The sequence below is a fragment of the Panthera pardus genome, unplaced genomic scaffold, assembly GCF_024362965.1.
Source record: "Panthera pardus isolate Hobbes unplaced genomic scaffold, ASM2436296v1 HiC_scaffold_13, whole genome shotgun sequence".
NCBI lineage: Eukaryota > Metazoa > Chordata > Mammalia > Carnivora > Felidae > Panthera > Panthera pardus.
In genome coordinates, this window is record NW_026526688.1 from 50,702,419 (window position 1) to 50,714,633 (window position 12,215).

At 39.4% G+C, this 12,215-nt stretch overlaps 1 protein-coding gene across 1 annotated transcript in view; it reads right to left on the reverse strand.

Annotated features, from left to right (window-relative positions):
* The window catches only part of KIF13B (kinesin family member 13B), a 198,305-nt gene that overhangs the window by 90,253 nt on the left and 95,837 nt on the right, over window positions 1–12,215 (reverse strand). Inside the window, exons 12-13 of the mRNA XM_019440893.2 lie at window positions 11,522–11,632; window positions 8,534–8,668 (exon numbers count right to left, since the gene is read on the reverse strand). Of these exons, the coding sequence (XP_019296438.2) occupies window positions 8,534–8,668; window positions 11,522–11,632 (246 nt within the window). The remainder of the gene's footprint in view (window positions 1–8,533; window positions 8,669–11,521; window positions 11,633–12,215) is intronic.

The window sequence follows — 12,215 nt, forward strand, 5'->3', positions numbered from 1 at the left end:
TGCAGCGCCCCCTACTTAAAACCCTCAAGTGGCTTCCCTTTGAACTTCTAATGAAGTCCAAATTCTTACTCAGGCTTACAAAAAACGCTCAGTGATGTGGCCCTGCCTGCCTCTCCTATCCTAGCTCTTACTACTCCCCCTTCTCCTGGAACATGATAAGGCCATACTGGCCTTTTATATGTTCTTTGAGCACACTGGCTGGTTCCTCCATCTAATCTTGATATTGGTAGTTTCTTATCATTTCTATCTCACCTTTTAAGGGAACATTCTCAGGGAGGTGTACTCGGAACTGACAATCAGATATAAGCACCCCACCACTCTCCTATTTCAATTCCTTACCTAGCACTGACTATGGGTTGGTTTACTATATGTCTCCACAGCTAACATGGAAACACCACAAGAGCAGAGAACAGCCTGACCTGCTCCCCACTGTAATCCAAGCACTTAACACATGCCTGGCACAATTAGTCATTAAAAAAATATAAAGGAAAAATAAATGATCATTTGTCTTCAGACTCAAAGGAAGATGATTCTCTCCTCCTCTTTGCTGGTAACCCTTCTAATTATGTTGTGGGTCCCAGTGATTCCTATCTCTTCTGGGACCTCAATCTCATAAAAAGGGCCCTTCCCCACTAGTATATTCATTTCACCTTTCCTGGGGGTTTCTTCTCTCAGCTGTACTGCAGTGGTGATTCTAAGGAAACAAAGAGCTGGGATCCAGAGCTGCCCCATGGTATCCTATTCGGTCCCCAAGGAGTATATAAAATACAGAGGACATTCCACATAAAGCTTTACTCTTCACTATTAGCTGAGGCTTTCTGGCCAATCCTATACTTTCCTAATCTGGAGAACAGGGTTTGACTCCATGAAACTACAAGTAATGCTTTGTGATGCTCAGTAGCAGGCCTCAAGAATCTATTCCATGCCTATCTGCATTCCCCACTTTGGCTCCCCCCCCCCCCCCCCACCGTACAACACCAACCCCACAGTGAAGTTCCAAAAGGGGGGAGAAAAGAGTCTAAAGAGAAAAAGGGCCCAAGACCACCTAAAAAAGAAGGAAAAATTGTCAAAGCACTTGCCTTGAACTATATAACCCAGGTTGGGGTTTGAGTCTAGAACCAACTCCCACTACCATAGTCTGACTGCACACAGATTCAGGTCCATGTCTGTGCCTTTGCTCTTGTTCTCTTTGCTTGAAAGACTCCCTCTTCCCTTCATCTAAATACAAGGGTCTTCTAATTGAGGGTCATTTTCTACTTGAGAAAGTTTCACCAGTAGGCAACACTGACTTCTCCCTTCTCTGAATCCCCTTAGAGGAGATACCATATTTCACTATCAATTGCACAAATGTTGCTTTTTTCCTTTATTTAGACAGCAGTCTTCACAGAACTCCTGCATCTTCTACAACAATGAGCACAGTACATGACACATGGTGTATGCTAAGTATCTATTGATAGACTGAATTAAAAATTATTGGAGATAAGATATTAACACAAACATGCAAAGGCCTAATCCAAATTCTGGAAGGAAAACTTCATTTTTTTAACAAATGTATACTAAGTACCTATTATGAGTTGGGCACTGAGTCACAAGAGACAAAGTCCCAATTATGGTGCTTACAATGTCAGTGACAACTTAAATCTCTCAGTTGAGGTTATAATCTATTCTGATTTGGATGATGATTCACTGTAATCTCAAACACTGCACTCTAACAGCTCAATCTGCCAAAGCATTATTGTTTGATGTTTAGGCAACTTAAACAATAAGCTTTTTGATAAGTTCTTCCTATTGTGCTCTAAGCACTGCAATAAAAACACTGACAAGGAAAAAAAAAATAAACTTATCATAGGTTGGCACAGTTTATCTAATGAGTATCTAAGTGCTATGAAAGTACAAGGTAATCAAAACAAGATAAATTAATCAGGGGTGGCTTTTCAGTCTCTTTGTGATATGTGGATACAATGATTCTTAAACCAGACTACTTTTGGGGCGCCTGGGTGGTTCAGTCGGTTAAGCGCCCAACTTCAGCTCAGGTCATGATCTCGCAGTTCGTAAGTTCGAGCCCCACATCAGGCTCTGTGCTGACAGCTCAGAGCCTGGAACCTGCCTGGATTCTGTGTCTCCCTCTCTGTCTGCCCTTCCCTTGCTTGTGCTCTGTGTCTCTCTCTCTCTCTTTCAAAAATAAATAAACATTAAAAACAAATTTAAAAAATAAAGTAGGGGCGCCTGGGTGGCCCTAGTCGGTTGAGCGTCCGACTTTGGCTCAAGTCATGATCTCACGGTCTGTGAGTTCGAGCCCCGCGTCGGGCTCTGTGCTGACAGCTCAGAGCCTGGAGTCTGCTTCGGATTCTGTGTCTTCCTCTCCCTCTGACCCTCCCCTGTTCATGCTCTGTCTCTCTCTTGTCTCAAAAATAGATAAACGTTTAAAAAAAATAAATAAATAAAGTAGACTGGTTTTAGGGAAAACTTTAGCAAATATAAAATACCATATGTAAAAATCTCAGAAATAATCAGAGGCTAGAAATGGTTTTTAACCTTTTTTCATCCGTTTAAGTTTAATTTCACTGGAGAAGATTAGTTAACTATTCTATGAATTTACTGTACCTTGCTTCCTTTATAAATCAACTATTTATGTGGCTCTTTTGAGAATCTCCCTTTGACCAGCTAAGTCCTAAAAGAAAGAGTAAGACAGAGACAGAGGGGAAAAGAGGGAGGGGAAAAAGGAAGATGAAGAGAGACAGGACTTGTCCACTAGTGACATATTTCACAGGGTAGCTTTTCCCAGCCTGCAAGAAGAAAAAGTAGCATATGGATAAAGCCCATGAGGTCCCTCAGTCTTACCAGCATTCCCAGATAATTTCTGAAGGAAAAGGTAAGTAAGTACCAACGGCACTAAGCAGAAAAGTACCTGTTACTCTTCACATATCTAAGTAATCAAAATTCTTTAATAAAGAAGTCATGCTAGCTTAACAGAACCTAGACTCTGAAGACAGCTTTTCTGGAATGGAGGTGAAAAGGGCAGGAATGCTATCTTCCCATCTTTTACAAATTCAAACACTACACCACACAGACCAAACCGCTGCCAACCCAAGAACTCCTACTGTGCCATGACTGTGTCTTCTTCATCTTGGGGTCCTTGGGGCCCAACCCACAGCTCCACAAACACTGAATGGCTGATGCCTCTGCCATTCTCATCACTTCAGTCGGTGACTGTGAATACTGGCAAAGAGGACAACAGGCAGTTTACTTTCAATGGGAGCTATACTATAAAAGACATGTGTTTTAAAACTGCTGCCGAGGGGCGCCTGGGTGGCGCAGTCGGTTAAGCGTCCGACTTCAGCCAGGTCACGATCTCGCGGTCCGTGAGTTCGAGCCCCGCGTCAGGCTCTGGGCTGATGGCTCGGAGCCTGGAGCCTGTTTCCGATTCTGTGTCTCCCTCTCTCTCTGCCCCTCCCCCATTCATGCTCTGTCTCTCTCTGTCCCAAAAATAAATTAAAAAAAAAAAAAAAAAAAAAAAAAAAACTGCTGCCGAGGGGTGCCTGGATTGCTCAGTCAGTTGAGTGTCATGATCTCACAAGCCCGTGTCGGCTCTGTGCTGACACCTCAGAGCCTGGAGCCTGCTTAGGATTCTGTGTCTCCCTCTCTCTGCCGCACCCCACTCACATTCTGTCTCTGTCTCTCTCAAAAACAAACAAACATTAAAAAAAAGTTTTAAAGGGGCACCTGGGTGGCTCAGTCGGTTAAGCATCCGACTTCGGCTCAGGTCATGATCTCGCCGTTTATGAGTTCAAGCCCCATATCAGGCTCTGTGCTGGAAGCTCAGAGCCTGGAGCCTGCTTCAGATTCTGTGTCTCCCTCTCTCTCTGCCCCTCCCCCGCTCACACTCTGTCTCTCTCTCTCTCTCTCTCTCTCTCAAAAAAAAAAAAAAACATTAAAAAAAATTTTTTTAATAAATAAATAAAACTGCTGCCTGGGGCACCTGGGTGACTCAGTTGGTTAAGCGACCAGCTTCAGCTCAGTCATGATTTTCACGGTTCATGAGTTTAAGCCCCACGTCCCACTCTCTGCTGTCAGCACAGAGCCCACTTTATTATTTTTTTAATTTTATTTTTTTAATTTACATACAAATTAGTTAGCATATAGTGCAACAATGATTTCAGGAGTAGATTCCCTAATGCCCCCTACCCATTTAGCCCATTCCCACCCCCCACAACCCCTCCAGTAACCCTCTGTTTGTTCTCCATATTTAAGAGTCTCTTATGTTTTGTCTCCCTCCCTGTTTTTATATCATTTTTGCTTCCCTTCCCTTACATTCATCTGTTCTGTCTCTTAAAGTCCTCATATGAGTGAAGTCATATGATTTTTGTCTTTCTCTGACTAACTTTACTTAGCATAATACCCTCTAGTTCCATCCACATAGTTGCAAATGGCAAGATTTCATTCTTTCTGATTGCCGAGTAATACTCCATTGTATATATGTACCACATCTTCTTTATCCATTCATCCATCGATGGAAGCTTGGGCCACAAAGCCCACTTTAGATCCTCCATCTCCCCTTCTCTTGGCCCCTACTCCCTACCCCACTAGCACGTGCTCTCTCCCTGTCTCAAAAATAAATAAAAACATTTAAAGTTGTTGCTGAATCGCTGGTATGAATCCTTATCAAGTGTGTACATGTATAATTTGCTCCAAATCCTTCAGAATCAGCCTTGTTTCCAGGGCCATTAATAGCTGACTTGTGCAAAGAGCAGATCCAGAACCGCATAAGCAAAATAGCCCTCCTGAGAGATCTGGAGGATAATTGAAAGGCATGATGAGAATCAATTATACTGTGATCCCATTTCTGTAATTTAAAAATATGTATCAGTATAAGCCTATAGACATACATATAGGAATAGACCCAGCAGATACAGATAAAACTATTAAATGTTAACTGTGGTCATCTCTGCATGTTGGAATTTGGGCACAAATCCCCCCCTCTTTTTCTAGTATGTGTTTATAAAACTCTTCAGAAAACAAAGTGTATTACTAGCATAATGTTTTTAAGGTGGGGGAAGCAGCTCTTCCCTCTAGAAGCTTGGCTGGCACTGGTATAAATGTCCAAGACTGTCTTAGAATCACAGGCAGTCCTTGATTTGCATGAGAGCAAAGGATTGTAAAAATAACATTGCAAGGAGATCTTAATAATCAATGGGGAAACTGCAATTATTCTGTGACTTTTTAAAATGTCTGTAAAACCATTAAGATTTTTCTTACTGTTACAACATATAGGATAATGAAAAAATAGTAAAACCGATATTTATTTAGTATACTGTAATTTAGACTATTAGAAACACTGAGGGGCGCCTGGGTGGCTCAGTCGGTTAAGCGGCCGACTTCGGCTCAGGTCATGATCTCGCCGTCCGTGAGTTCGAGCCCCGCATCGGGCTGCGTGCTGACAGCTCAGAGCCTGAAGCTTGTTTCAGATTCTGTGTCTCCCTCTCTCTGACCCTCCCCCGTTCATGCTTTGTCTCTGTCTCAAAAATAAACATTAAAAAAAAATTTTTTTTTTTAAAAGAAACACTGAAATTTAAAGCATTTTATTTCTGGGGTGCCTGGGTGGCTCAGTTGGCTAAGCATTGGACTCTTGATCGCAGCTCAGGTCTTTTTTTTTTTTTTTTTTAAGATTATTTATTTTGAGAGAGAGAGAAAGGGAGCATGAGCAGGGGAGAGGTAGAGAGAGAGAGGTAAAGAGACAGTGAATCCCAGGCAGACTCTGTGTTGTCATCACAAAGTCCGACGCAGGGCTCCAATCTTACAACCGTGAGATCATGACCCAAGCCAAAATCAAGGGTCAGATGCTTAAACGACTGAGTCATCCAAGTGCCCCATCTCAGCTCAGGTCTTGATCTCAGGGTCGTGAGTTCAAGCCCCACTTTGGGCTCCATGCTGGGCATGCAGCCTATTTAAAAACAAAAAGTATCTTATTTTCGTTAAAAGCTTATCAGGAGTAGTATAAACAGTACCTGCCTTCTTCTCAATACGTAACTTACAATATGGAGGGAGCATATTTCCTGTGCCTTGACAAACTGTGATACTCCTTTCTAAGCTTCTACCGTTTTAACCTCTGTGCTCTAGATGCTGTGAAATATCTCCAAGAGCTCCTTTAGTGTGAAGTGTTCTCCAGTGTCCCTTTGAGCCATCTTCATCCTTCTCATCACACTTTCATTATTTATATCGGTAAGTTCATCTTCACATTTCCCTGGCTGCATGTGTAGAATCTCACAAACGGCAGTGGCGTCAGCATCATCTACTAGATTGTGGTAACTGGAATTTGTGTATGTTGGAACCATGACATGTAAGGACTGCCCACACATGCAAATTAGATGCAACATTATCTTGTGAGTTATGTTCCACCTATGGTTTGGCCACCATACCTTGCCTCTACCAGTTCCAGACAAAACAAATATATGGAGGATTCTGTTCTGGAAGAGAATCATACCACTTGGAACTAAAAAGAACGTTAGAGAGAATTTAATTCAGGGTCCTCTTTTATAGATGGGGTGCTGAAAATCACCCAGAGATATGAAGTCATCTGTCCAGCATCTAAATTGATTTCAGAATTTGAAGGCAGGAAATAAAAAATGCTCAGCCTCCAGATTCTTCCAACCCACATCATGGTATCACTTTACTGAAGCAAAAACTGTTCTTGGATTGAGATCATCCTTTTGAATGTGCTTGGTCATGAATATACTTTTGTCACGAGGTTAGCCTGGGCAGTGAAGAAATCAACACTGCCTTAGACTCTGCCAAAACAGGCTTGACCACACAGTCTGAAACAGAATCCCAACACCTCCACACAAGATGACCAGAAATATTTTGACTACTCTCCAAAAGTCTTTAAATAGTTTCTTTGTTTAATTTTTTAGTTAAGGAACAGATAGAATCAGGTTTTTTTTCTTGTTGGCGTATGTGTGTGTTCCAATTTGAACTTCATCACATCAGAAAGAAAAAGAATTCATAGTTCTGAGAAATAAAAAGGGCAGAATATTTGTGTCTTATTCTGTCTTGTACCTCTCCTAAAGCATATGAATACCTATAGCTGAAACCCTAACAGAAAATGCTGCCCACATCATTAAGAAACATAGTAAGTGATATGATCACTTATCATTTTTTTGCAATAGACAAGGGTAATATACATAAGGTACCACGCTGAGTATCAAGTAAGAAGATGGTATGTGGAATATTTTATATTTTACAGTGCTTCTGTTTACAAACTACTTTGTAAATATCAAGTCTTATTTAATCCTCATAGGGCTCCTGTGAGGGAGTCAGACAGGGAAAGCACCCTTCTATAGAGGATGGATCTGTAGACTGGAGGGGGCAAAGGACTTGAGATCACACATCCGTTCAGCAGCATACCAAACTAAAAACGTGGGTCATCTCCCTGCCACTCCCATGTTGCTCCCACTTGAACACAACAGCTGAGAGTGCACATATACTATATGTATCAAAAACACAATTTAATTCACAGCATAATACAACATGGTATCAGATACTCATTAATAAAGGGGCTTTATTTATCAAAATAACACAAACCAATTACCCCAGGATATCTTTAATAAAACCTGGGAAACTAGCCAATGCATCGTGAATTCTTTAGTCTCTTTAGAAATGAAACCACACAATTTTCTAATTTTAAAGCAGTTTCCAACTTTACCAGCTCATTATCTTTAATTTCTTAGTCACTTCAGTTAAACCTACATATATAGTATCCATATTGTAAGGGTGGAAAAGATTTCCTCCCAGTATATATTAACCACAAGTCAAAATCATATAGTCCATTACCTAATTCATTTACGCCCTGGGACAAGGTGATTTTGGTGAGCTCCTCCTCGTAATTTATGTAGTGTCTCAGGATTCCTGCTTATTCTAAAGTTGTCTCTTGTCTTCCTGATAAGTGCCACAATTTACAGATTTCAACATACATCGCTATTTGGGTTTCTGACCCTCTCATTCTCTAAGTCATCTATTCTTTTTTTGTAAGTCAATAATCCAAATTTTTGAATTTTCCTAAATTACTGGAAACAAATTTCATAGTAAGTGGTCCTACACCATAACTTTCTTTAAACATTTCCTCTTGTAATCTGATAACCACTCAGAAAAGGGTGTGCTTCACATAAATGACAAAAACTTTAGTCTACTAATAAATTGTTTAGTTCGAAAAGTCATTCTTTAAGCTTTAAAGTTATCTATCTACTTAGCTCCCTGGCATAAATCACAGTCAATCATAGTAGCTAAGATAGTTAATGTCTTGAAAATAACATCAGAATATTAGTTTTTATATTACTAGGTTGAATTACATCACTTGAAGACTAAAAAGGGTAACTAATCTCAGAAACTCAAGATTTTTCTACCTTCTAGTTTATTCGAATAGAAACAATTGTGTTAATTCATTATTTTTGAATAAGCATGTTTCTTCAAGTTAAAAAAAATACTATGAAATATTGTTCTATATCATGGCAGGAAATAGCAGCAAAGCCTGTTACTTCACCTTTAAATAGTAAACCAGAAGTTCATTCAGAGCAGGATCAGCATTCAGATTAACAAGGAAGCATTTATCATCCCCAACTTTAATCCCAGAAGATTGAAGAGATATTCCAAGACTCTCAAGTTGCTTCTGTCGCTCCTATAAATGTATTAAAGAAGGATTAATTCCATAGCTATTGACACAGCAAGATATAAAAGGTCTCACGTTGGAATAATCATTAAATAATTTTATAATTTAAGTATGTTATCTTAGGACATGGTATTATAGATTATTGCATTTTTTCTTTCCAAACTATATAATGTTTTTCATTTTGTTAATTAAAACTTCGTTTTGAAAAATAAGCCATTACCAATAGCAACAAAGTATACTATTGAATTCCCAATGTTCCTTCTTAAAAATATCTAACATCTTGAATTTGTGTTTCTCACTTAGTTCTATACATATGAGCAAAGGTGTTTTACCAACTGTGATCTTTCTAAAAGGCCAAATTTTCAATACACTCCCTTGCTTGATACCCTCAGTGATTCCCCAGCAGGATAAGGGCCAAACTCCCTCAACAAAGTCCACAAGGCCCTTCAATCTGGCCCGTTTCCTCTCCACCTTCATGTCTTATCATTCCTACTCTCAAAGCCTGTGCTATAGTTAAATGGAACTCTTCCAGGTCCCTCAAAGTGTCAAGAATGCTCTCTTAAGAGATTTTACACCTGTTTCTTCTATCTGAAGTATACTTGTTCTCATACTTGGTAACTCAGACTTGTTTACTTGACCATTTCTCTATGAGGGCATGGATCCTATCTATCCACTGTGAATTCCTGGCACCTAGCAAGCACAGTGCATAACCAGTGAGCACTCAAAACATCAGGTTTGTAAATTTACCAAAATAAAACTTGTAGGGGCACCTGGGTGGCTCAGTCAGTTAAGCATTTGACTTGTGATTTTGGCTCGGGTCATGATCTCACAATGCTAAGATCGACCCTGCTGCACGTTGGGCTCTGCACTGGGCGTGGAGCCTGCTTGCAATTCATATTCATTCTTATTCTCATTCTCTCTCTCTCTCTCTTTCTCTCTACCTCCCTGCCGCCCCTCCTCTGCTTGAGCATGTGCTAAATAAATAAATGAATAAAACTTGCATATGCATCAAGTACTACTTTCATAATAAGAGTATGAACCTTTCTTTTTTATGACTGTCTCTGAGACCACACAATATATGAATGTCTGCATATAGGGGGAGATGCATGACTCCTGCAACCAATGCTCTACAATTAAAGTATATGAATTGGGGCAAAGTAGGGTGTCTTTGACTATATATAAATAACAAATAGTAATGAGTCACAGCCACCAAAAGCCTTTGATTCTGAGGAAAGACAAGACAGGCTAAGTCATTTAATTAGGGCCACACAGTAAGTTTGCAGCACAATTAAATTACAGCCTGAAGAATTTGCTATTTTTAGGGATACCATCCCAAAGTTATTTGACCATGGACCATTTTTCTTCCCAGAAGACTTATTAACAATTTGTGGCTATACTGCCAGAAATACAATTTGGGATATGCTTGTCTCTTTTGGAAAAAGGTCAATGACTAACAGACCAGATCTTTTCCCATGAAAGAGGCGTTAGCAAGCTCAGCAGCACTGAAGCCTGGGGGCTTGCAAAGATAAGGTGCTAAATGAGGTGTGAGATAAAATCAGGCAGGGTTCTCAAAAGGGACGTGTGAAAGACGCAGAGAACAGTTAGGTAAGGAAAAGATGCTAATGATAAGATTCACCAGTATTCACCAGTATTCGCACTGCAATTTTACTTAAGACCGACCCTGTCTTGTAGCAGCAAAGCAACTCAAATACAGTAGCACTTCAGGGTCAATGTTTACTTTTGGAGTAGCTCAAAAAGGCTCACACAAATTAGTTCTAAACTGGATAATTATTAGAATGACTTATAATTTATGAAAAACAAGTGAAATATGTAACGAGAAATGGAGTTCATACACTGGAATATTCTCTTCTCTGTAATTTGAAGGATATGTATTAAAATAACCCAGGATAGGGATACAGTTAAAACAAGATGGATTACATGGTGATCTTTAATGAAACTGGGTGATGGTACATGTAGATTCATCATACTCTTCTTATTTTGATCTATTTTGAAAATGAATATAATAAAAAATATTTAAAGTCTGTCTGCACTAATATAAATATAACATCCACTTTATGCTACATAACAGTAGTACCATCCTACAACATCTGATGTATAGATTGATTCTGGGCAGCACTTTTAAAGATGGAACCTGCTGGGTGACAAAAGAAATACCAAGTTATATATATTTACTAAACAAGAAACCGTTGAAAACACTAGAGATTTTTAACTTTAGAAAAGGAGGGGAATAGGCAGAGGTTACCTTACCATGAAAAGACTGCTCAGTGGGGTAATGAACTCCACATTCTATTTTTAAGAGCAGAGGCTGAACATCCATCTAACAGGAAAGCCATGGAGCAAGTCTTTTACTAAGTAAACAACTAGACATTTAAGATTCTTTCCAAACGCTAATGTTCCTACCTTAAAATTTCACAACTCCACCTGTATTAAGTGTGAGAGACAGTCACCTCAGATTTAGGTATTTCATATTACTTTTACTGAGTTGTCATAATGAAGCCAGAGGCTTATAGCCTAATATCTACCACTAAGCATTTTATAGTTTGGGTAAGTTCCTTAGGTCTTACTTAACTAGGTATTCAGAGTCAGAGGCTACAAAGTAGTTATTTCATTTAAAAAACTTCTATGACCCTAAACAAGTATTTCTTACACAATGAACAATTAATTGTAATTTGTCTTCTTTGTCTTTGTAAGGCAGAGACTCTTGAATCTAGGTTCTTATTAGTGGTGCTAGATTTGCCATCTCCAAAGCTAAAAAATCAAAACAGGAACCCAAAATGACATCTGAGTTGCATTGCACAAACTGCCAAGAGGTTTCTGTGTCTTTAATCAGAAAGCACAAACCTGTGCAATCTCCTCGGTTTTCCTTAATTTCTCCTCCCAGGTCACAGTCATTTCCTGGATTAGCTTCTCTGATTCTTCTAGCCGGTCTTTTAGCTCTGGAGATTTCATTGCCTATAAGCAAAATGTTTATTTCATGAAATGTCTGTACCATGCTCTGAAGAAAGCATTAACTAAATCCAGAAGGATAAAAATAACAGTCTGCCTCCTCTCGGCTCTACAAGTCACCACGGTCTCTGATCTACTTAAGACATAACAATGAATGCCACGGACACACAGCATCCAGACTGTATGCACCCCACAAGCTCAGTCATCCAAGGTGGGCTTGAAAGGAAGACCTAACTGCTTCCTTTTCCTCCAACCAATTGTCACTGTGAAGATGTAGCTTCACAGAAAGTTCAAGTTCTCAAGGGCTTATTTTTAAATCCCAATAGGTCATATATCTAGACTTATACACAGGATTCATTCTAGTCTCTACTGATGACTTCAGGTATTGATTCAAGTATATACAGATGTACATGTTACAAACTGAATGGTGTTATTAATACCAGGAAGACAGAAACAAAATTTCAAAGAATCTTAATAAACCATAAAATTATTCCTATAAAAACAGGATAAGTTTCAACAGGCAAAAATATAACCAAAATGACGTTTTGACCATGTATTTTACCAATCTACTACCAGAAAACAGGTTATA